This window comes from Humulus lupulus, chromosome 5, assembly GCF_963169125.1.
Source record: "Humulus lupulus chromosome 5, drHumLupu1.1, whole genome shotgun sequence".
Lineage (NCBI taxonomy): Eukaryota > Viridiplantae > Streptophyta > Magnoliopsida > Rosales > Cannabaceae > Humulus > Humulus lupulus.
This window is the reverse complement of record NC_084797.1, coordinates 127,634,477-127,658,712: the sequence shown is the minus strand read 5'-3', so window position 1 is coordinate 127,658,712 and position 24,236 is coordinate 127,634,477. Positions and strand designations below refer to the sequence as shown.

Sequence of the window (24,236 nt, the reverse complement as noted above, 5' to 3'; positions counted from 1 at the left end):
AACCCGTGTTATTATACTGCGGTGGAGATGGAGAACGCTCAGCTGAGGAGCCAGTTAGCAACAGCTAGTCAGCAAATCCAGGATATCCTAGCCCGACTACCCCCTCTCACAACCAACGTTAACGTTGGAGAGAGGCAAGGTGAGGCTCCTAAGTCTCGCCGGGGTAATCGGTCCAGGCATAGCCGTTCGGATAGACTTCCAGCAGCCAACTCCACCCCTTCATCGCACCATCGAGAGGCAAACTTCGGGGAAATGCCTGGGACCAGACAACAACAATACAGCCGTTCGGTTAGGACATCAACTCCTAGCTCTCAGCCATCCTCGAGGACGCCCAGAGGAGCTCGAGGAAATTCCCGAAGAAGATCCGGGGAGGGCCCACGACGTCAGCCCATCCCCGAAGACCTTCCTGCGCCTTGTCCAGATCGCCCGGCGCGGGACCAGCAAGTTGGCAGGGCCGAAAGGCCCCCACCAAACTTGATCCGTCCAGACGGAAGTAGGATCGCCTCTCCAGTCAGGCATCCTCCATCTCCGATCAGATATCCGTCTCCTCCTCGGCCAGTCCGGGACATCCCAGCCTATGGGAGTAGTTGGAGAAACCCACCGTCTGCTGGACCTTCCCGGCGTAGCAGGGCACCAGGGGAAAGCTCAGATCGTCACCACCAAAGGCGGACTCCTAGCCTATCCAGCAGGAGCCATTGGACCGGTAATCGTCAGAGTGATCTCTCTGGAGGAGACCTGCGTCAGCGATTAAGTTCGGCACAAAGTCACCAGACCACCTAGGGAGGCGACCTTCGGGATCACCTTAACTCTCACAGAGAGGATCGAGCTAGAGATGGTAGTCAGGCTCGCTCGAGGGGGGGGGGGGGGCCGGTCAGGAGTACGTAACGGAGGGAATGTCCCAAATAACCTATCTCAAGATAGGAGGGGCAATAACCCACCTAATATGTACAATGGATCCGGGGTTGTCGAGCAGCCCCGGAATAACCAAGGATCTCAGGAACAAACCCTCGAGCGCCTGACTCAGATGGAAGAACTAATGAGGAAGCTCCTATCAGAAAAGGAAAAAGACGAATATGATTCGAGAGACGAGATGGAACTCTTCGCCCCCAACATAGCAGCGACGGCATACCCATCTGGTTTCCGTATGCCTCACTTGTCAAAGTTCAACGGGGACAGAGACCCGTCGGACCACTTGGGGATGTTCAACACCCTAATGATGGCCCATAACATTGGCCCGGAGCTGCGATGCTTAATCTTCCCCTCCACACTGACCGGACCTGCCAGGCAGTGGTTCAAGCAGAGTAAAAGACAGTCAATCAGCTCCTGGAAGACTTTCTCAGCTGACTTCAAAAGGGCGTTCCGCGCCTCCCAGGCCGCCCAAGTCCAGGCCGACTCCCTAGCTAACGTGAGACAGCAGCCCAGTGAGACGCTGAAAGCCTACTTGAGCAGATTCGCGAATGTCGCTGCTCGAGCCAGGGACGCAGATGATAGCTCCAAGCTCATGGCCATGAGAACCGGAATCTTTGTCGGAGGAGACCTATGGAAGGATATACAGAGGAAGGGAGTCAGCTCGGTCAACGAATTCCTTAACAGGGCCCAAGAGTGGATAAACTTGGAAGAAGCCGAGGCCTCAGCTACGGGAACCAGCCAGGTTCCCGATCAGCCTGCAGGGGTAGGGGCGGAGGTTCCGGCAACAACCCCGAACGTCGCACAGAGCAACCAGCCTGGTGGAGGCAAAAGAAAGGGCAATGGCGAAAACAATCAGCATGGCCAAAAGATGAACAAGTCGGTAGACAAGTTTAAGCCCGTGTTCGCGACATATACCGAACTCACCTAGTCCAGGGAAAGTATCTTCCTGGCCAACTCTACTCGGGTCCCCTGGAAGAGGCCAGAGCCATTGAAACACCACAAGGGGAAGAGAGACACTTCCAAATTCTGCCGTTTTCATAACGACGTCGGCCACAATACCGACGATTGCAAGCATCTCAAAGATGAGATAGAGACTCTCATCCGAGCAGGCCCCTTGGCTCAATACTCGCGTAACCGGGTCCCAGCGAGCCGACCTGCTCCAGAAGCCCCAGCCAGTCAGCCCGGGTCTCGGATAGATCAGGACGTCCCTCCTCCCGTGGTCGGAGGAGAGATATCCACCATCTCTGGAGGTCCGCACATGGCTGGCACAGGCAGAGGTGCCCAGAAGAGATACGTGAATGAACTAAAGGCTCCTAACGGAATGGAGTTCATCCCGAAGCAGCGTCAGTCAAAACAGCAGCGATTGGAAGGACAACCGATCATTTTCACGGAGGAAGATGCAGGTCATGTCCAGTTCCCTCACAATGATCCCTTGGTTGTAGCAGTCCAGCTCGCCAACCGGAGAGTGAGAAGGGTGCTAATAGACAACGGGAGTTCGGTGAACCTTTTATTCCGATCCACTTTAGAGAAGATGGGTCTGACTGTTGCCGATCTAAAGGCAACCTCCATGATGCTGTATGGTTTTTCGGGAGAAGGATCAGCAGCGATAGGGACGATCGAGTTGGTGATCACCCTAGGAGAAGAATCTCGAACAGTATCCAAACTACTCGAATTCGTGGTCATAGACTGCTCCGCTGCTTACAACGCCATTTTGGGCCGACCCACGCTCATAGCCTTCGAGGCCATCACTTCCATCCGACACCTCGCCATGAAGTTCCCCACCTCGACGGGAATCTGCACGATCCAGGGCGATCAGCTCGCTGCCAGGGAATGCTACAGCATTTCCATGAAGGGAAAGTCCAAACCCGGGCAGCTGGCTATGGCCATTCAGAGTGAAGAGGAATCTCAGGGACCCCTGGCGGACCCTGAGATTGAAAAACCTCAGAGCGCCGAGGAGGAAAAAGTCGTCTTAAGTGAGGATATCGACCCCCGAATAGGCGAAGACAGATCCGAGCTCCAGGCCATTGAGGAGCACGAAGAAGTAAACATTGATAAACAAAACCCATCACGGATGGTCAAGCTCGGGAAAAACCTCTGTAGCAAGAGGAAGACGGAGCTGATTACATTTCTACGGGCTAACTTAGATGTATTTGCTTGGTCCCACGAGGACATGGTGGGAATTAGCCCGAGTGTCATCATGCACACGCTCCATCTGGACAAAAGCGTTCCTGCCAAGTCTCAGAAGCAAAGACGTTTAGGAACAACCCGAGCTGAAGCCCTAGAAGAAGAAGTGACCCGACTCAAAAAATGTGGCTTTATCCGTGAAGCCAAATTTCCAATTTGGGTCGCCAACCCCGTGCTAGTTCCAAAGCCCAACGGGAAATGGCGGACCTGCATTGACTTCTCTGATCTGAATAAAGCCTGCCCCAAGGATTGTTTTTCATTGCCAAGGATCGATCAGCTGGTGGATGCCACGGTGGGACACGAGCTCATGTCCTTTATGGACGCGTACTCAGGCTACAATCAGATCGTGATGAATCCGGCGGACCAGGAACACACCAGCTTCATGACCCCGACTAATGTCTATTGCTACAAGGTCATGCCGTTCGGTCTGAAGAACGCCGGAGCTACCTACCAAAGGCTAGTAAACAGAATGTTCGCGGACCAGATCGGAAAAAACATGGAAGTGTATGTTGATGACATGCTTGTCAAGTCAAAGACTGCCGACAACCATGTTTCCGACCTGGAAGAATGTTTTAAAATACTACGAGAATATGGCATGAGGCTCAATCCCCAGAAATGCACTTTTGATGTCGCATCCGGGAAATTCCTGGGGTTCATAGTCAATACCCGAGGAATCGAAGCAAACCCCGACAAGATCAGGTCACTGCTCGAGCTTCCTTCGCCTAGGTCGCGGAAAGATGTCCAGGGCTTGACAGGGAGAGTGGCCGCACTGAACCGGTTTATTTCCAAGTCAACCGATAAGTGTTTGCCCTTCTACAACCTGCTCTGAGGAAACAAGAAGTTTGAATGGACAGTAGAATGCGAAAGCGCATTCCTTGACCTGAAGGCACATCTGGCTGAACCGCCCGTGCTATCCAAGCCCAAGGCAGGAGAGCCTCTTTTCCTCTACCTGGCCGTCACTAAAGACACGGCTAGTGTCGTACTAGTACGAGAAGAGGACCAAGTTTAGAAGCCCGTCTATTACATCAGCAAGAGACTCCTCGGGGTAGAATCACGATACCCACTGATATCCCCCGAGGGACATAGGTTCCACTCGGTGCTAAGGTTCGGGTTCAAGGCCTCCAACAACGAGGCGGAATACGAAGCTTTGCTGGCCGGCCTAAGGATAGCTAGGGAGTTAAAGGCGAGCTCCGTCCAGTGCTTCAGTGACTCCCAGCTCGTGGTTAACCAGGTCCTGGGCGAATATCAGGCACGAGGACCCAAGATGGCCGCCTATCTGGCGAAGGTAAAAGCCGAGCTGTCCGCGTTTGAGCGAAGATCGATCGAACAGATACCTCGAGAACAGAACACCAATGCAGATGCTCTTGCCAAGCTCGCCACCTCGGGAGAGACAGAGACCCTGGGGTTGGTGCCAATAGAATTCTTGGAAAAACCAAGTATAGAAGGATATCGGGCAGAGGTCGAGATGATCGACACCAGGCCAACCTGGATGACCCCCATTCTTGAATATCTCGTTGAGGGCAAGCTGCCTGAGGGACGTAACGACGCGCGGCGAGTCCTATATCAAGCTCCGAGATATACGATAGTCAATGGAGTGTTGTACCGACGTGGGCACTCCTTACCTCTCCTCCGGTGGGTTCTTCCAAGTGAAGCGAAGGCCATCCTGCAGGAAATTCACGAAGGATTCTGCGGAGACCACACTGGAGGGCAAAGCTTGGCCTTAAAGGTTCTCAGGCAAGGTTATTATTGGTCGACTCTGTCCAAAGACTCGATTTCATACGTGAAGAGCTGCGACAAGTGCCAGCGATTCGCTGCGGTTACCCGAGCTCCTCCAGTCGAGCTAAAAATGATCTCGGCCCCTTGGCCGTTTACCGTTTGGGGAATAGACTTAGTAGGCACCCTGCCCACTGGAAAGGGCGGGCTCCGTTACGCCGTGGTCGCCATCGATTACTTCACTAAGTGGGCCGAGGCAGAGCCGTTGGCAATGATCACGTCTAAAAAGGTGCTTGACTTCGTGATTAAAAGCATCATCTGTCGATTCGGCCTGCCCAAGAAGATCGTCTCCGATAACGGCACTCAGTTCGACAGCGACCTGTTCACTAAGTTTTGTGAAAGGCACGAAATTGTGAAAAGCTTCTCCTCCGTGGCCTATCCGCAGGCGAGCCTCAAGAAAAGATTAGATGAAGCGAAGGGAGTCTGGCCGGAACAGCTCCCCCAGGTCCTATGGGCATACTGGACCTCGCATCGGACTCCTACGGGTCATACTCCTTTCTCCCTAACCTTCGGGAGTGAAGCAGTCCTCCCCGTGGAGGTTAAGGTTCTGTCGCATAGAGTCCGGTCCTACAACCAAGGTCGGAACCATGAGCTCCTATGCCATTCCCTAGACCTAGTTGATGAAAGGCGAGAGGATTCGCAACTCCAGCTTGCCTGTTATCAGCAGAAGATCACTCGCTACTTCAACACCAAAGTCAGAAAATGCGCCTTTAGCGTTGGCGACTTGGTCCTAAGGAGAGTCTTCCTGGCCGGGAAAGATCCCAAAGATGGAGTCTTGGGACCAAACTGGGAAGGACCCTACCAGGTCATCGAAGTCATCAGGGGGGAACTTATAAGTTAGCTCGACTTGATGGAGGGGCCGTCCCACGGACTTGGAACGCCATCCACTTAAAGAAATATTATCAATGATCCACTTGTAAGGCCTGGAAAGCCACTTTCTATGTATTAATAAAAATCAGCTTTTTAAGCATATTTGCAAGTGTAATCTTAAAGTAACCACGAAAGACCCTTTCCCAGTTACTTGGGGGGCATATGGTACCTGGATATAACCAGGTCTCCTTAACGACTTAGTTGTTGATCCTTATCTATGGATCGTTGCTCTTCTTAAAGAGCTCGAGATATGGATAAGGGTTAACTCTAACTAAGTCCTATCCTGGTTTTAACCGAGTCATAAAACTTAGAAGTTGATTTAAATCTATTTCTCGTTGTTCTTCTTAAAGAGCTTGAGATATGGATAAAAGTTAACACGAACTAAGTTTTCTAAATAAGTTCCTGGTTTTAACCGGGTCATAAAACTTAGAAGTTGATTTAAATCTATTTCTCGTTGTTCTTCTTAAAGAGCTTGAGATATGGATAAAAGTTAACACGAACTAAGTTTTCTAAATAAGTTCCTGGTTTTAACCGGGTCATAAAACTTAGAAGTTGATTTAAACCTATTTCTCGTTGTTCTTCTTAAAGAGCTTGAGATATGGATAAAAGTTAACACGAACTAAGTCTTCTAAATAAGTTCCTGGTTTTAACCGGGTCATAAAACTTAGAAGTTGATTTAAATCTATTTCTCGTTGTCCTTTTTAAAAGAGCTTGAGATATGGATAAAAGTTAACACGAACTAAGTTTTCTAAATAAGTTCCTGGTTTTAACCGGGTCATAAAACTTGGAGGTTGATGTAAGTCTATTTATCGTTGTTCTTTTTAAAGAGCTCGAAATATAGATAACGGTTAACATTGACTAAGTTTATCGAAAAGATATATATATTGTAGCCAAAAGCATAAAAAAAAAAAACATAAGTTAAAGGCGTCAAGGCAAATTGTCTCGAGGTGAAAACACCTCATGCAAAGGTTACATACAAAAAACTTAAAATTATTCAAAGGTAAAAAGAGAAAAAGCGCCCTAGGCTCCGTCAGTTGGCCCTTTGGAGGTCGCTGTTTCACCCTGCTCCGCCGCGCCAGAGGCTTCCCCAGTTTCCGAAGGCGGCGCCTCTTTCTCAAGGCGAGCTTGAAACTTCACCAGCAAGCTCGTCCAAAGGCTCGGTGACATGAAGGAGAAGTCAGCCTCCGGGTTGAAAGCCCAGCAGTGATAGAACAGATCCTGCAGGGACTGCTCCGATGTGGCCCGTTCGGCCTCCAAGGCGACCTAGAGCTCAGTCCTCGCAGCCTCGAGGTCTTTCCGCGAGGTGGCAAGGGAGGTCTCGAGCTCTTGGACCTTCAAGCGGGTCTTCTCCAACTCGGCCTTCGAGGTCGTCAAGGCATCTTTAGTCACCTTGGCCTCCTGAAGGATGGCCTGGTGCTCGGTCCTCATATCCTCGAGCTGAGTTTTGGTCCTGGCGATGCTCCGGTGAAGAGCGACGACGCCCTGCGGGAAATGAAAGATAAATTGCCTTAGAGGAAAAATAGGGCAAAGTATAATGGCAAAAGCCTAAGACAAAGAAGAAAGGAGGGGGCGGCTTACCGTTAGTGTCATGCCCATTGAAGACTCCATTACGTCAACCGGGCTCATTGTCTCAATAGCCGGAGCTCCTTCTCGGTGAACTTATAGATATGGTCAACGGCGTAGTTCGCCGATTCGTACACCGTTCCCCGGAAGGCCTCGGGGATCTTCTCCAGGTTCTGAGGGTTGACTGGAATGCGCACATCGGAGGCCACCGCAGCCGGAGCCCCGAGCTCCGTCCCTGTGTCCTGGGTGACGATTGGAGTTCGCTGAGGTGGTGGAGGCATTTGGCCTGCTCCGGCAGCAGGAAGAATCGCTCCCGCGTCCTGGGCTGACGGGGTTTTCTCCTTCTCCTTTGCCGGGGACTTGGTGGAGGTCCCAGTAGTGCTCCTGGACCCCCGAAGCCTTTTCAGTCTTGGCCCGGCTGAGGGGTTTCCCCCGAAGACTGCGCCTCGCAAGCTCCCCTCGGGCTGAGATATCTCTTCTGTCAAACAAAAAACATGTTTATTACAAGTTAACAATCATACAGGGATAAAGACAAAAGGTTAAAGCTAAAAAATATATACGAATACTAAGGGAGCTCTACCCCCCGAGCTGGAAGAACCTAAGATGATTATTTCCCGGACTGGCGCAGGTTCTGGCTCCGGGTCCGATTCGGGGCTAGATTCCCCTACGTACTGCCTAAGCTCCGGAGCATAGATACCCCTCTGGAGTGATGACCATGTGCGTAGGTTTGTCCCATACTCCTGGAAAAGGATCGACCTAAAGGATAAGGTGTTATCTACTACTACGGTACCCCTAGGCCGGCTCTCCTGGTGGTCCAGCACGAGCTGGTCGACACAATGGAGCAGGAGCGTGTTCAGGTCCGGATTGCTCCTGTGACGATGGACGAGCTGCCTAGGATTGAACCTAGCTAGCCGGGGGTCTGCAGCGGCCCTATCTAGACTCCTAAACAAGTAAGGGTTACCTTGGCCAGAAGGACCCGCGGCTGCTCCGGATTGGATCCTCTCCTCGCCCGTCGTCTGGGCGACCTCCAAAGTCCTCTTCCTGCTCCTCACGAGCGGAACTTCGTCGCCCTCATCCTCCTCGTCTTCATCTTCCGCGACCTCCTCCACGTTGATAGGTCTGGTGTCCCGAGCTGGAGGCGGCCTCTGGGGCCTCTTTAGGTTCAGGGTTTGTTCGGAAAAATCAATTTGCAAGCCACCATCGTCTCATCCATCACGAGCACGCGATAATCCTTCTCACTGGGGGGCAAGCCCGCCAATGTTTCATACTGTGCCCCGAGGGTCACAGATTTCTCTGTCCTCGCGAAGATGGCTGCGTAATGAGTTTAAGTCAGAAAGGGGTGCAGGAGGAGCTAAAGTGATATTTAAACACACGAGCTAGGGTTAGAGAGCACTTACGAGGACGATTGAAGTAGTGGTGCTCGCAGTTCCGGAACCCAGTTGACATGAAGAACTGGTCCTTGAAATCATTGGGGTGGCTGGGCAGCTCGATGACCGCCGCCTTGTTGGGAAAACGGGTTAAATAGTAAAACCCGTCACCTCGCCCCCGCTGGTCCGGGCTAGCTTTGAGGCAAAAGAAATATAAAATATCCGCAGGAGTGGGGACCTCCCACTCTTGCTTCTGGAACAAGTACCTCAACCCTGCCAGCAGACGATAGGAGTTGGGGGGGAGCTGAAATGGGGCCAACCCCACGTAGTTCAGGAAATCAGCAAAGTACTGATCCAGGGGAAGGAAGGCCCCTGCCTTAAAGTGTTCACCGCTCCAGGCCGCGAAAGATTCGTCGAGCGGCGCGCAGCTCCGCTCGCCATCCGAGGCAGGTCGGGCAATAACGGAGGCTTTCCCCAGCGCGATGTTGTGAGTGAGGAAGAGTTTGTTAATCTTCCTCTGATCGATTATCTTTGAGACGATTCTCTCCGCCTCAAAGAATGCGTCAGGGGCCACCTCGACCTCCTTCTCCACTGCCGGCCCGAAACGGGGGATCGGGGAGCTAGGCATCACCGCCTTTCCTTTCTCCTGCTGGGAGGCCGAGCTTCCAACGTTCTTCTGGGGGAGATTCTTTTTTGGAGCCATCTGGTCGCCTAACAAACAAAAGAAAACACTTTAGAAAAGGCGACCCAAGCAGGAGGAAGAAGCAATTATTACTTGCACGAGCTGAGGTAAGCCCAGCCCGTGGAGAGTGGAGCCACGCGGTTCAGTGAACACGCGCTCATACTCCCAATAGATCCCCGATTACTCGGAATTCGTGTGTCAGGAGGTTCAGAATAGAATTTTCCTTGGGGGGAAAATTTCAGTAGGCAGAAAATTGCAAAACCGCTTGTGAGGCGTGTTCCCTAAGCTACCCGGTTTTCCACCCAAAAATTCCCAAAACTCCTACCCAGAAATTTTCACAGGAAAGGCATCTTGAAACCCATATTCTAAAGCGATTTCCTACAACAAATATACCCTAACCTAAAAAGGCTGTCATCCTCCATATCCACAAAACCCAGAAAACCCTTGCATGCGGCTACAGTAATTTTTTTTCCCTAAGTTACAGTAGCATGTTTTCAAAGCACACAGGGTCAGGAAACTTACAGTGTATGACTGGGAGGTAGACGAGAGTGTTTCGTGGGTAGGAGCTTCGTCGGTGTAGTAGCTTCCAAAGCTTCGGAGAAATCCGTATGCCTAAGCTTCTTGAACGATGAAAATGGCAGCAACAGAGTCGAGGGTTTCGTTCTTCGGGAATATAGAGAGGAAAGAGGAAAAGAGGTTTGGAGAATTTCGAATGGAAGGGTGGCCACCCCCTTTTTATATGCGTGAAGGATCACGTGTAGAAGGCTCTTGGATGGCCCTGATGAGGGATCCGAGGCCCTCCACTCGAAATACGAAACGACGACTGGGCATAGGCTAGGCCATTAAATGCGGTTCTCGTAAGATGTACCGTCACCACCCACGATGTTCCACGTATCAGGCGCCTTCATAAAGAGTGGAATGCGAAGAGTTTGTAGGGAAGTCTAAAAGTCCCTACTGTGGTCTTATATGCGACGTCATATACCACGAGCAGGAGCTTGGGGGGCAGATGTACGCCCTGATTTTCCCACGGGCTGATTAGCAGGTCGAGCTTCGGACTAATCATGGTTAGTCCATAAACATCCCCCAGACCGGAGCTCCTGTCTTGAGGTCGTACCCCCCTTAGCTCGAGGAATCCTCAGGGACTCGCCAAGACTCGCCAGGACTGGAGCAAGGAATCGGAAGGCCGAAGGTCGGGTCAAATGCGCAGCTCGTGGTACGAGCTAGATATGGAGGCTATGACCCCTTGTAAAGTCAACACACGCAAGATAAACGTGCATATATCTGACATCACGTGTCCGATATCTCCCTGACTTCTCGGACACGCAGCAGGAACGTGCGTGTTCAGACACCCACGGCTGGGTTGGGCCGTGTGGCCCATTATCTCCTTACCTATCGATTTTGACCACACTTATGTGTCAGGTTTAGGAATTAATCATGAATGTCACAGAGTTGATAGGATAAATGAGAAGGTCACGAGATGACCTCCTTACCAACTTCCAGATGCCTTCTCCTATAAATATGGAGACCCTAGGAGTTGATAAGGGTTGGAAAAATAATCCCTCATAAGAAATACTTTGTAACCAAATACTGAGTATAGATCAATAATATTGACTAGCGGAGTAGAAGGATTTTAACCTTTGAACCACTTAAAAACCGTGTCTTGAGTCACCCCGTTCGTCCCCTAAGATCATACATCTATTTCGGTTCACGTTTAGCACTAATCCTTTTCTCTCATTCTCTTAATTACCTGTTGGGGAAGAACCGCGTCAACAGTACCCAATTCTTATCATTGTTTACCACCACCGAAGGAGTACATCTTCTGAGGGGATTACCTCCCGAAAACCTTGCTAAAGAGAAGTGCTCCAGGTCTCGCAATGAGATCACTTCCTCCAAACATGCGAGAACCCTTCTCTAGGTTAGGAGGGCAGTCGCCAAGTGTCAAGCAAATTGACTCTAGAGCACAGACAACTTTCTGACACCTATTGTTATATGGATCGTAGTGTCAATTCTGTACAAGCGGCAAAAAGGATGTCCCACGATGCCGCCTGACATAGAAAAACATGCTGCTACCGCCGTGACAGTGTCAGAGGCGCTTTCCCTAACAAAGTAGTGGGTTGAACTTCCTCGTATTGGGCCCAATGAGATATGTTGGAGCCCACCAACTTATTAAATCCAGAATGTTCATTTATGTTGTAACAATCCTCCATAAAGAGAGGATAATTGTAGTCAACTCCAATCAAAGAGTTTAATTGTCTTTGCTGCCTATAAATAGGGCTATGTCACACATTGTAAATTATCCGAATTTTATTTTTCAGAGTGAGCACAAGCACTGCCTGAAAACCCAAGAGAACTTGAGTTGTGTAAGTTTTTCATCATCCTAATACAAGTGACTCGTGGACTAGGATTAATTAATAACCTAAACTATGTAAGATATGCATTCTATTTTCTTTTTTATTTAAGCTTTTCTATTATTTTAGTTGTTGGCGAAAAAACTAGTCAACATTTTGGTGTTTTCATTGAGAGCTTGAAGAAAGCAAGAGTTTCAACAATGGTGAACACTCACAACCATGAATGGAGACCTCCCAGCCACAGTGGGAGGAGAGCAAGTCCGACAACCTCCCATGGGAATTCCAGAGGCGGCGAACAATGATTGGTACGACAGAGATGATGGGGACAACAAGTCTTCATGCTCATCTCAGCCCACAAAACTACCAGAAGTAGTGGTTTTGAATAGTCAAATCGCCTCCCAACAAAGGGAAATGAAGGCTTAGAAAAGCAACATCGCTGCCTTTCAGGAGGTGGTGAATGCCATGAGGGCCACGTTTGTAACGCCCTGGATAGTCAAGACCGCTACACTGTGTACTTATAAGGTGCAGGACTTGCTAATCAAGTCATTTAGTTAAAAATGTGTCACTAACCATAAAAGTGCTAGGGTTAAAAAGGTTTTGGTCTCAAGAGTTACACTTTATATAATTTAACAGTTTTATACATGGGATCCAAAAAAAAAAACAGTGTTTAAAAGTTGGTTTATAGAATCTCCAAAATACAGACGACCATCGGCCATACTAAGGCAAAATAGACATTTCTGGTTCTCATGTTCCTATCTTCTCTCCAACCGTGGCAGCTAAGCAGCTGGTCATGTACATTCGGCTCACAAAGCTCTCCAAGTCAGGGCTGGTCAAGTTTGCCCTTGCCTTTACCTGCACCACGTAGCACCCGTGAGCCAAGGCCCAGCAAGAAAACATAATATGCAACACAAACATCAATAACAGATAGTCAATTCTTTAAGCATGACCAAACACTTATTACACCACATTAATCACTCAGCACTTGTTCAGAACCAAAGACGCAACTAATCACAAATACCAATTAGGTCACATAATAGTCAGGGCCGACAACTTAGGCCGCACTCTCTGTTTACCCCACTGACTCCGACCCACTTAAACCGAGCTCAGTGCATAATAAGCTATCCTCGGCTACCAGTGGCCAAGCCGCGCCCTGTGCGCTAGTGTAACCATTGGCACTCTTAGGTCGTTGGTTCACTTTTTACATGGCATAATACCATCCTTTCAAGTATTCATATTAGGGAACCCTTAGTCATATTACAGGTACACAACTGGGTGCAGTTTTCTTTCCTTTAATTTCTACGTTCACTGATTATGAGCGACGTTCCTTGAGCACGATCCGTTTCCCGAGCCCTAGCTTTAACACCTAGTCACAACCAAGGTATTGGATTGCATTAGTACTCAAAGAAAGGTTTCCGGGTACAATACTAGCTCCTGGGACATCGAATTCCACCAAGCACGGTGGTGACAATAATCCCGAGCACCCTAGGCTAGATTCCCGCACTTAAAATCCCCAAATGATCAAGAATGCACCTAAGGGCTGCAACCCTTGAAACCTAGCCGCGGCCCGCACCAAAATAGAGCCCAAGGCCCCCAGCAAGCAGACACGCGCCGCGGCCCTGCCCAAGGGCACTGCGGCGCTCTCCCTTGGCCGAGCCTCCCTGGCTCTCTTGCTTCGTAGGGCCGCAACGCTCTAGAACAGAGTCGCAGCCCTCCCCTTCGTGCCCAGAAAATCCACAATTTCTAGCATCCTAACCCCATCCAAAACCATCCCAAAGCTCCCTAACTCAAAACCCATTAATCACAAAACTTTTATCATGACTCTAACAACATAATCCAACAGAAATCCAGGTTAAAACCTACTAAAACTCCATTTCGATTTCTAAAACCCAGCAACTCAAAACACCAAAACCAGTCATGCAATACTCAAATTTAAATCTCTAAATTACGAATTGAAGCTTACCTCTTTCGTTGAACCACTTCCTTGACAACCTCTGAGCTAAAAACCCAAGCACTTATCTTCAATTCAGCCCTTAAACATCAAAATCATAAACACCTTAATATTCAGCCAAAAACTTAGAGTTCTAACACCCAAAAACATAATTCAACTCTTACCTTAATCTTGATTGAGTGACCCTTAGTCTGAACTAAGCTAAGCCTTCATGAATTCAGCTCAAACACAGAGTTTTCCCAGCTGATTCCCTTAGGTTTTCTGTAGTTTCTTGGAAGAGAAAAGAGAAGAGAAGAGGAGAGAAAGCATGGGTCGGTTTATGTTTTATTCCTCTGTTTTTCATTAACTTAATCTAATCCTAGCCAGTTAAGTCAATCCCGAGGCTCGGGTACCGGGAACGTCCCCGAGGGCAAAACGGTAAATTTCCCCAATATTCCCGCGTAAGCTTTCTATCCTCAAATATATCTTCATATATTTATTTCCATAACCCGATAGTCTAAATAACTACCCGATACCTAAAATACCCCTGAATTATCCAAAGTCAAATATTAAGCCCCGTTGTGACTTTTCCCACTATCTCGCTCCCTAGGATCGCCTCAAGTCGCACTCTGCAAATATACCCACATAATAATGTGGTTCTCACAGATATAACATTTAACCACATTTACATTCATATAATCATACAAGCATGCATTTAAATCAATAAACTCACACATAAACCAATTATGCCTTCCCAGCGCACTAATCAAGGCCCTTAAGCCATATTAGTGATTTTGGGTCGTTACAACGTTGGCAACCCAAGGGCTGCAAGTGGATGCCCAAGTCGAAATACCACTGTACAGCCAGCTGGTGTACCACATGAAAAACTTGCTGGGATACCACCTGTGCGTCCATCTGGAGCACCACCTATGCATCCAACTCATGTGGGAGGAGAAAGAGCTAAGGCTCCCCACAAACAAAAGAGAGCTCGACGAGCTTCAGAGCCTCTTGAAATTTCGAGAAGGGTACGTGATTCGGAAGCATTCTACGGTGTCCGAGGATACCCCAAGGCCCGCAATATTCGAGGAGCCCAGGGCATTCCGCCAAGGCATGCTGTAATAGACCGAGCCAGGCCACGGGAAATAGGACCCTTTGTGACCCAGCAGCCTCGGGGAAACCCAAGGTTGGGAGCCAACATGAGAGATGTCTGCATGGACCAAGGACGACACATTAGCATCTCAGTTAACAACGACTATGTCAAGTCTGATGGGTAAACAGAAGTTGGATTCCCCGAGGAAGGTTTTCACAAGCACGCACAGCCTGACTTGCGAGACAATCTCAATGCCACAAGAATAGGGTCGTGCCCGAGGACCTCCACAGGAGATACTCTCACACGGACCTCTGAGATAACCCGAATGCTCAGAGAAAAGAAGCAATGTCTGGCCAAGACGCATACCCAGCACACAGTGCCCAAAATGACCCTCTCCTGGTGGAGTTGGAAAGTTTGAAAAACATAATACTTAAGATGGCCAAGAAGCAAGGTCATGATTCAGACTCCGAGGACAAGGACAGTGAGCCGTATGCCCAACACATCATCGAAGCCCTACTGCCTAGAGGCTTCAAAATGCCCGACATCACCCTGTACAGCGGGATGACTAACCCATCCGACCATTTGTCCAAATTCAATCTGTTGATGTTTGTGCACCGCGTCTCCGTGGACGCGAGATGTCACTACTTTCTCCTAACTTTGACGGGAGCAACAGATGACTGGTTTAAGAAACACAGACCAACTTCCATCCAGTCCTGGTCCCAAATGTCCTCCGAGTTTCGGAGATAGTTCATAGCAGCTCGGAAAGTTAGCTTTGAGGTCAATGCCTTGGCTAACATCAAGCAAGGGTCGTTGAGACCCTCAAAGCATACATCATGTGCTTTAAGGATGAAGCTGCAAGGACCAAGAGAGTCGATGATGGTCAACAACTTATGGATAAACATGCTGGTATTCGCCTAGGTTCCCCACTGTGGGACGACCTAGAAAGACATGGATGCCACAGGCTCGATGACTTTATTCGTCGGAGCCAAGAATACATACACTGGGAAGATGCAAAAATTTGGGCTTTTAGGAGACTAATCTTTGTTCCAGGTCCTACCATCCTAGCGACTATAACGCCTAACTCCCACTTCTTTCCCTACACTCCCGCACAGACAAGTGTGATGAGTGCTCCAAATACAATCGCACTACTCCACAAGCCAGCTACAACGCCATGCCTATTGGGTACGAAGCAACTCCCATTGGATTTGGTGCTTATCAACATGCTTTTAGTACTGGAGCAGATGCTCCCTCCCAGTCAACGACGTTTAGTGAAGGCCCCAGTGGAAGTAAGCGTGGGGGTAAGAGCAAAGGGACCAAGAAAGTAAAGAAGCTCTCAAGGAGAAGTACTCAGCCCAGTATTCTGAGTACATTGATCTCGTGGATACTCAGGGAAAATATATTTGGCCACGGAACAACAAGTCCACTACTGGAGGCCTCAGCCCATCCGAAGAGAAAGGGAGAAGAGGGATCCATGCAAATTATGCAAATACCACAACGACATTGGTCACAATACCAATGAATGTAGGAATTTGCGAAATGAGATAGATAATTTCATCAAGTTGGGTCATCTACACTAGTACACCAGGGGTGGTGCACGCCCTGTGCAAGCTCCCTTGAAAGCACCACCCTCGAATCAATTGGGGGCTTCTCCCCAAAACCAAGGCCAAGTACCCACTACTCCGCAGCCTATGGCCCAAGGTCCTCCTACGGTAAATGGAAGAGTGGGGACCATCTCAAGATGACCCCATTTAGGGGGAACGTCGATGAGTTCGGAAAACAAATATGTACGAGCCCTCAACCATGATGACGAAGTTTATGCACTGGTCTAGCTCTTGACATAGATGCCTCGGATAACGGACCAAGTTATTACCTTCACTGAGGAAGATGCTTGGAGAGTGCACTTCCACCACCAAGATCCTTTGGTAATCGAGACCCAGATTTCCAGCAAAATGGTTGCTCGGATCCTAGTGGACAATGGGAGCTTTGTGAACATCCTATTCAAACGGGCCCTCGAAAGAATAAGACTGACAACGAGTGATCTCTCCCTATGCACTTCGACCCTCTATGGCTTCTCGGGTGAAGGGTTAATCCCAATGGGGCAGATCAAGTTGTTGACATCGGTTAAATATATTGGTTAAGATGTTTATACGATGAGCTCCAAAACACTTAACAATTTTCACTTAAGTTGAAGTGAAAACATTAGATTGTGTAGTAGGCATCTAAAAGTGACTTTTATGGGTCTAAGTGATACAATGAGGTATATAAACATTCCCAAAACGTTTGGAGGCATTTGGAGACATTTTGAGGTCATGTTTGGGGCATTAAAACCGAGGCATCTGCGTTGCGTCGCTTGTGGGAGGCGACTAAAAGTACCTAGGAGGAAAACCCCCCAGCAGGTGATGCATCGTCTACTGGGTGGCGACACATCGCTTGGGCAGTCCGTACATGACCATATAGATGACTGACTTAGCTACAAATGATGTGTTTAAAAGCTCTAATCTTATTGGTTAGACTTAATGACAGTGCATACACTATAAATAAGGGTTATTAGAGTTGAAAATCCTTGATCACACTTTTCAACTCTCTCTAGATCTCAAAGACCATAAGTTTTCTCCCAAAAACTCATCAAGAATTGCTTGACTTGCATGAGTTTCAAAGCTTGTTAAATCCCAAATCTCATTCTACTTTTGAGAAGCTTCAAGAAACAAAGGGAAGACTTGGAATAGTGATTTTGGACAACAATATACTTATTGTGTATAAGCCTTAACTGTTCCCCAAGTTTGAAGATTCAAGTTGCTCAAAATCAAAGGTTGTATATATCTAAACCCTAACTTTGTATTTGTGTTATTCTATTGTGTTTTCATTGTTAGTATTGATGATTAAATGTTTCTAAGATCATATTATCATCATTTAATCACTTAGTTCCTTATTATCAAGATTCACATTCATAACATGAATATGTTTATTTGATTATTAAGTTTTGCATTCACACTTTGAATAAGGTTCTTGATTAGCATCTAGGGTTTCTAATATTGAATTATTCTAATTATTCATTGTTGACTTAGAAAGTATAAAGCCATAAATTTCCAACGCAAGTTGTCAGTGACACTTGGAGAATTGCCTAGACATGCCTTCAAATATTGCACCTTTGTGATAGTGGACTGCTCTTCCGCATACAATGCCATCATGGGCAGACTAGCCCTAGTGGAGTTTGGAGCAGCCACTTCCATCAGACACTTGTGCATGAAGTTCCCCACAGAGGCAGGAATCGGTGCAGTTCACGGGGACCAAAAAGAGGCCCGTCAGTGATACAATGTGTCCCTCAAACACCCTATAATGGTGATTGAGGCAGAGACTCCCGAGTAGAATCCTCCAAAGGAGATGGAGGTCCAAGATGTCCTTGAAGAGCAGAAGGAGCCCAATGAATTGGATCCCATATTGGGTGATGAGAGGGTGATAGAGCCCCTAGATGAGATAGAGGAAGCTATCCTTGATGAACCCAACCCAGAAAAGAAAATAGAGGTAAGGAGAAACATCAAGGCGGAAGTCCGAGAAGCAATGGTGAACTTTCTCCGTGAGAACCAAGATGTGTTTGCATGGTCCCCTGCAGACATGATGGGTATTGACCCAAACATCATTTGCCATGCCTCGAATGTGGATCCCAATGCTGCCTGATGGACCCAAAATGGGTACGTTTTAAATATTTATAACTCGCAAGCGCACGAATCGTATATGTAGTGTTCGTGTAAGCACGAGGTCGAACTCAAAGGAATTGACTAACATAACAAAAAATTATTTGAAACCAAAATTAAATAAATTCTAACCTAGCTCCAAAGATTGATAATATTTAATGTCAAGAAAATAAAAGATTGAAAATAAAGCTATTTAAGAGAAGAAAAATAAATCAATTATGATTTGTAAATAAGTTGTAAAAGAAAGATTATTAAGATACTAGAATCCACAAAATATAAGTTTAATAATATGTATTAGTATATTGATTCTCATGTTTTAGTGATAGTTAAAATAATTCAAACTATCATTTTCTAAATAGATTTATAATTTAAGCACAAATTATTTCTAAAAAGATAGAATTTTTCTTCACTTTTCAAAAAAAAAATATAATTTCAAAGTATTTAATGTGAATCAACCTAATGAAACAAAAAAAATTAAATAACATTATTTATAAGGCAAAACATATTATTTTTGTTCTAAACATTGGATGTGTACAATTTAATGACACATTTTAATCAAAGAATATTATGTTTTGCAAAATGAAGAACAAAGTGTAATATTATCTAACGATCCAAAATACAAGATATTAAACACCTTGGCTGGGCAGACGGGTTGGGCTGGCTGCAGGGAAAGGCTGGGCAGGCGGGTGCGGGCCGAAGGCTGGGCAGGCGGGCTGGCTGGCGGGCCTGGCAGCTTGCAGGTCCATGGAGAGGAGAAGGGAGGCTGGGAGCTGCTTTCTTTTGGGTCGAGTGTTCCTTGCTGAGCTGAATGGAGCTGAAGGCCTGACTTCAAAAACACTAATTTCTTGTTCTTTTCTTTCAAAACTAATACTTTTATTTTCTTTCTTTTTCAGCTCTCAACTTTCTTGCTCTTCAAGCACAAAAATGCACCAAATTCCCTACAACATAAACATAAATTAAATTAGAATCAAATATTTAAATTATAAAATAAATCATATTAATTCTTTAAAAATATTAATTATAACTTAATTTAATTTAACATTTAAGTTCAATAAAAGTGCATTTTTTTACTTCTAACTTAACAACACTAATTTCAAATAATTCAACTACAACATATTACAATAAAATATCTATAAAAATCTAAAAAACTACAATAAGACTAATAAATTCAAAAATTACTTAAAAACTCAAAGACTAAGCAATAATTAGCATAAAAAATGTGGTAAAATAACTATATTTTGTAGAGTTATCACTGCCCTAATGAAGAAAAAAAAGAAGATTGCTTTTACCCGACAAGGGCGGAAGCACTAAGAGCAGAAGTCGACATGGTTCTCAGGAACGAGTTTATAAGGAAGGCCCAATATCCAAATTTGGGTAGAAAATCCAGTGTAGGTCCTAAAGCCTAACGAGATCTGGAGAACATGTGTTGACGCAGTCTTTCACCAACAGTGAATTAAGAAGTTTGAGGTTGAATTTAGGCTTTAATTAAATCGTATAAAGAAAACACCAAGAACTTTACGTGGTTCAGTGGTTAAAATCCACCTAGTCCACGTGTAACGCCCTGGATAACCCAAGACCGTCACACTGTGTACTTTAAATAGTGCTTAACTCGCTAAACGAGTCATTAGGTTATAAACGTGCATCTAAGTGTTATTAATGGACCAGGATGAAAATCTCGATTAAAAAGAAAAAGATATATTTTACTAAAAACATTATACTGTACATGGGATCCCATAGAAGTGTTTACAAAGTTATTTACAATCCAAAATGGTCATTACAGTTCAAAAGTTACAATCCGTCGACCTAAGCGACAAAAATAGGGATAAACCCTGGTTCCCCTGAGAAACACATTGGCTGTGGTGGTCAAGCGGCCGCATATGTACACATCGCCACCTAAGCTCTCCACTCAAGGCTGGGTGAGCTTTTCTTTTCCTTTACCTGCACCACATATGTAACGACCCAAAATTACTAATAAGGCTTAAGGACCTTGATTAGTGTGTCGAGAGGGCATAATTGGAAGTTAAAAGAATTAATGGTAAGAAAGCATGTTTATGGGTACTGGATAAGCATGCGGGCCCTGTTTGGATGATAAGGGCATAATTGTAATTTTAGCCCGTTAGGGCATAAACGTGATTGTGTGTGGTAAATTGTTGAGACCACATTATTATGTGCATATATATATATATAAATATATGTGCTTATGTGTGTGTGCAGCTTTCAACACGAGGCGATCCTAGGGAGCAGGTAGCGGGAAAGTCACAACAGGACCCGATACTCGACTCGGGGTGAGTCAAGGGGTATTTGGGATATTAGATGGTTATCTAGGTTATCGGGTTATGAAAATAAATAATTTGAGATATATTTGAGGTTAGGAAGCTTAGGTGGAAATCCTGGGGAAATTTTACCATTTTCCCCTCGGGGACGTTTCGGTACCCTGAGCCTTGGGATTGATTTAACTAGTTAATGATAGATTAAGAAAAGTGTAGAACTCGGTGGAACAAAGGTTAGAACCAACCTTCTTCTTCTCTCTCTCTCTTTCTCTCTCAAAGGGACCACAGAAGCAAGAGGGGAATGGCTGGAAATTCAGAGAAATTGAGCTGAGACTTTGGGGATTAGCTCAGGGTTAGCTAAAGGATCTAATAAAGAGTTAAGGTATGTTCTGAGTTTTGTTTCTGGTGGTCAAATTCTGTGTATATAGCTGAGTTTTAAGTGTTTATGGGTGTTGACCGCGTTTTTGGCCAACGACGTGTAGACGTCAAAAACGATAAAACCTTCAAGAGAAAATAAACGACACAGACGATTTTTATAGTGGTTCAGCCCCAATGTGATAGTAATAGCCTAATCCACTTAGAGTTGTGATTATAGATCTGCACTCAAGATTAGATGAACCTGAGTCAACTGAGTTTCTTCAGTGCAGATTACAAGAATACAAGAATTCTCTCAAATACAAGTACTCTCTCTCTCTCTAGAAAATTCGAATTCGAATCAAAAGTTCCCAAAGTCCTCTTTATGATGCCATAAGCCTTGTATTTATAGGCTTAGGATCGTACAGATGATATCCCCCATAATCGGGATATTTTGTTATTCTCATTATATTTAAATTACAATAATATTCAAAATATAACAACACACTATATTCATGGGATAAACTGAGAGATTCCCGCGCAAGCCAAGACCGATTCTTGTTGAAGCCATTTCTGGGATCTCTTGCGTAGCCCTGCTCTGTCTAGTCGATCCATATCACATTCAGGCTGGTCAAGCAAACCTTTGCTGGGCAGACATGCACACTTGGCTGGGCAGACATGCACTTAACTGGGCAGATATGCACTTGGCTGGTCGGACATGGTCATGACTGGTCGGCCAAGGTCATGCTTGGGCAGACAAATATGTGACTGGTCGGACAAGGTCATGCCTGGGCAGACAAACACATGACTGGTCGAACATGGTCATGCCTGGGCAGACAAACATGTGACTGGCCAGTCAAAATTCTTCACTGGTCTACCGAGTCACTTCTAAGCCAGATCACCCAACCATTCCTTGCCATTTGTCATTTCTATTGCCATGTCATCGAACTCCAATTTTTGGGGATAACATTTTCCCCCCAAGTTTATTATATGATATACTCACATAATAAACTTTTCTTCTAGCAAAATGCTTTTGAGGTCATCCAAAAGCTTCCATTCGGTCGATAACTTTCACGTAATCCCACGATTGAACTTGTCTTTTGATTTCTTCAAATTCAATTTTTTGATCTTGTGGTAGTATCCCATGAGTAAGAAAACATGTTTGTGCCCCATGTCCTTGAGATTTATTGTCCTTTTGGACCTTATAGACAATTGGTTTGTTGGAAAATATGTGTATAGTCAATCGGCCATTATCATCTAACCACTCGGACAATGGGTATGCCCTAAGCTGCTCAGACGCAAAAGATTTAGTCTTGAATTTTTATGCCCACCGATCAGTCACCTTGATGCCCCTCGGACACCTTGATGCTCCTCGGACATGCACACCACCATCTGCCAAGACGCGCCCAACTGCTCGGACGAATAACCCCCACACCGCTCGGATGCAGCCAGCTGCTCAGACTAGCCTCCAGCCGATCAGACACCACAACATCCGCCCAGCTATCACGCGCATCTGCTCGGTCAAGTCCTCAAGCCGATCGGACATCACGGCATCCGCCCAGCCATCACGCGCATCTGCTCGGACTAGCCTCCAGCTTATCGGACATAATGGATACGTATCCCTCAACTCGGACACCACTAACTGATTGGACAAAGAGGCCCAGCTCCTCGGACGCTTGCCAGCAACACCTCGAGTGTAGCACTACTCGGACACGCGTATACACGGCCACCCGATCGGCCATCACCATCCGCTCGAACAGCAGGTGCAACTTCTCAGCACTCTCGGACATACCCAATGCAGCCGCTCGGACATACACACCCGTCCGATCGGTCATGTGTACTGCTCGAACACATGAATTCCCCCAAGCATTTTATACATCAAAGTCTCTTTTTCCTCATGCACCCTATATTCTTACTTCTTAAAAAATGTTTATCTAAGTAGTAAAAATAAATATTTTTCTGTTGAACTGACTTATTTGTTTGATTCACTCCAGGGACTCATCGATGTTATTCATGCTAAACAACAGAGTTTCCTACTCGACCAGTGATATATGCTTAGCCGACCAGGGAAGTTGTATCTCCTCTCCCGACCAAGAAAACTTTGCACCTGATCAGCTAAACCTTGTACTTGGCTAATAGTTTGCTCTTTATTCTTGTGAAGACAATTGTTGCTTAGCAGCTTTAATATTTTTCTCGTACAGCCGAGCTGTTGGCATTTATACTTTACTTTTCTTTGCTAACTTAAAACATTCTAAGTCTTTTTAGACTTAAAAAGTTATAAGTTTTTTGTGAATAGTAAAGTCACTCTGATGTATGCCTTATATTTTCGCATGAGTACTTAGTTTTCTAACTTAGAAATTCTAGACATTTCATAAGTCCATACTAAGTATACTTTCTCACACTCTTATTGCTCTAACATTTTATGAGCATAATGTTTATTGTCACACGAATATCTGCTTCTAACTTGAAATTTTTTTAAAAAAAAAATTCCAAGTTACTTAAGCTTTGTCAAACAAGTTAGCTTAATGGCCTTTTTGGACTTCTAAAATTTACAAGTCAGCCTAAAAATAGATATCTTAACTCGTGCTCTTATTGCCTATGTTAAATTATATACCAGTATACCCCATGTGCCCCCCAAGTGTTCGAGGGTTGAAAGATCCTTAGTCACTTGCTACTTGACCGAATCTGTTCGAGCAGTTAATTACTCGTGAAACACATAGAATAAATGGAAAATATTCGAGCAGTTGAACACTGCTTGAACGTATCGATTAGTTGAACACTGTACGATTTTACCGACCAGTTGAACACTGCTCGGATAATTAACACACATGCATATTTGTAGCAAGAATCGACCACGTTGCGCGTAATCTCTTTTATTACTTGTAAATTAAAAAGGACAAAACATGTCTAATAACGAGTCTTAAACAACCAAAATTGTTCAAACATAAAATGACTGGTTAGCAAATAACCAGCTCATAAACCAAACTTAAATAACAAGTCAAACAACTCAAAATCAAGCTACCACTCTGAAAGCGGTATTTAGAAATAACATATCCTCCAATGCTCGCCACTCCAGTGGTTTCTGATCCTAGCACTCTCGCTCAGCATACCTCTTCCTTTCTTCATTGCTATCATCAGCCAAGTGTGGACCTCCACATATAGTGTCTAAGGTAAAGTCCACAGGTCCGGGTTGCAAGGGTGGAGATC

General features: G+C 46.0%; 1 protein-coding gene across 2 annotated transcripts in view; it reads left to right on the top strand.

Annotated features, from left to right (window-relative positions):
• LOC133777642 (probable aminotransferase ACS12) overlaps positions 1 to 23,348 on the top strand; it is a 28,780-nt gene extending 5,432 nt beyond the window's left edge. For both annotated transcript variants that reach the window (XR_009868743.1, XM_062217330.1), the window contains one exon: positions 23,024 to 23,348. Coding sequence is in view for 1 of the 2 variants with exons in the window: in XM_062217330.1 (XP_062073314.1) it covers positions 23,024 to 23,049 (26 nt within the window). In the remaining variant the exon portion in view is untranslated. The remainder of the gene's footprint in view (positions 1 to 23,023) is intronic.
• The last annotated feature ends 888 nt before the right edge of the window (positions 23,349 to 24,236 follow it).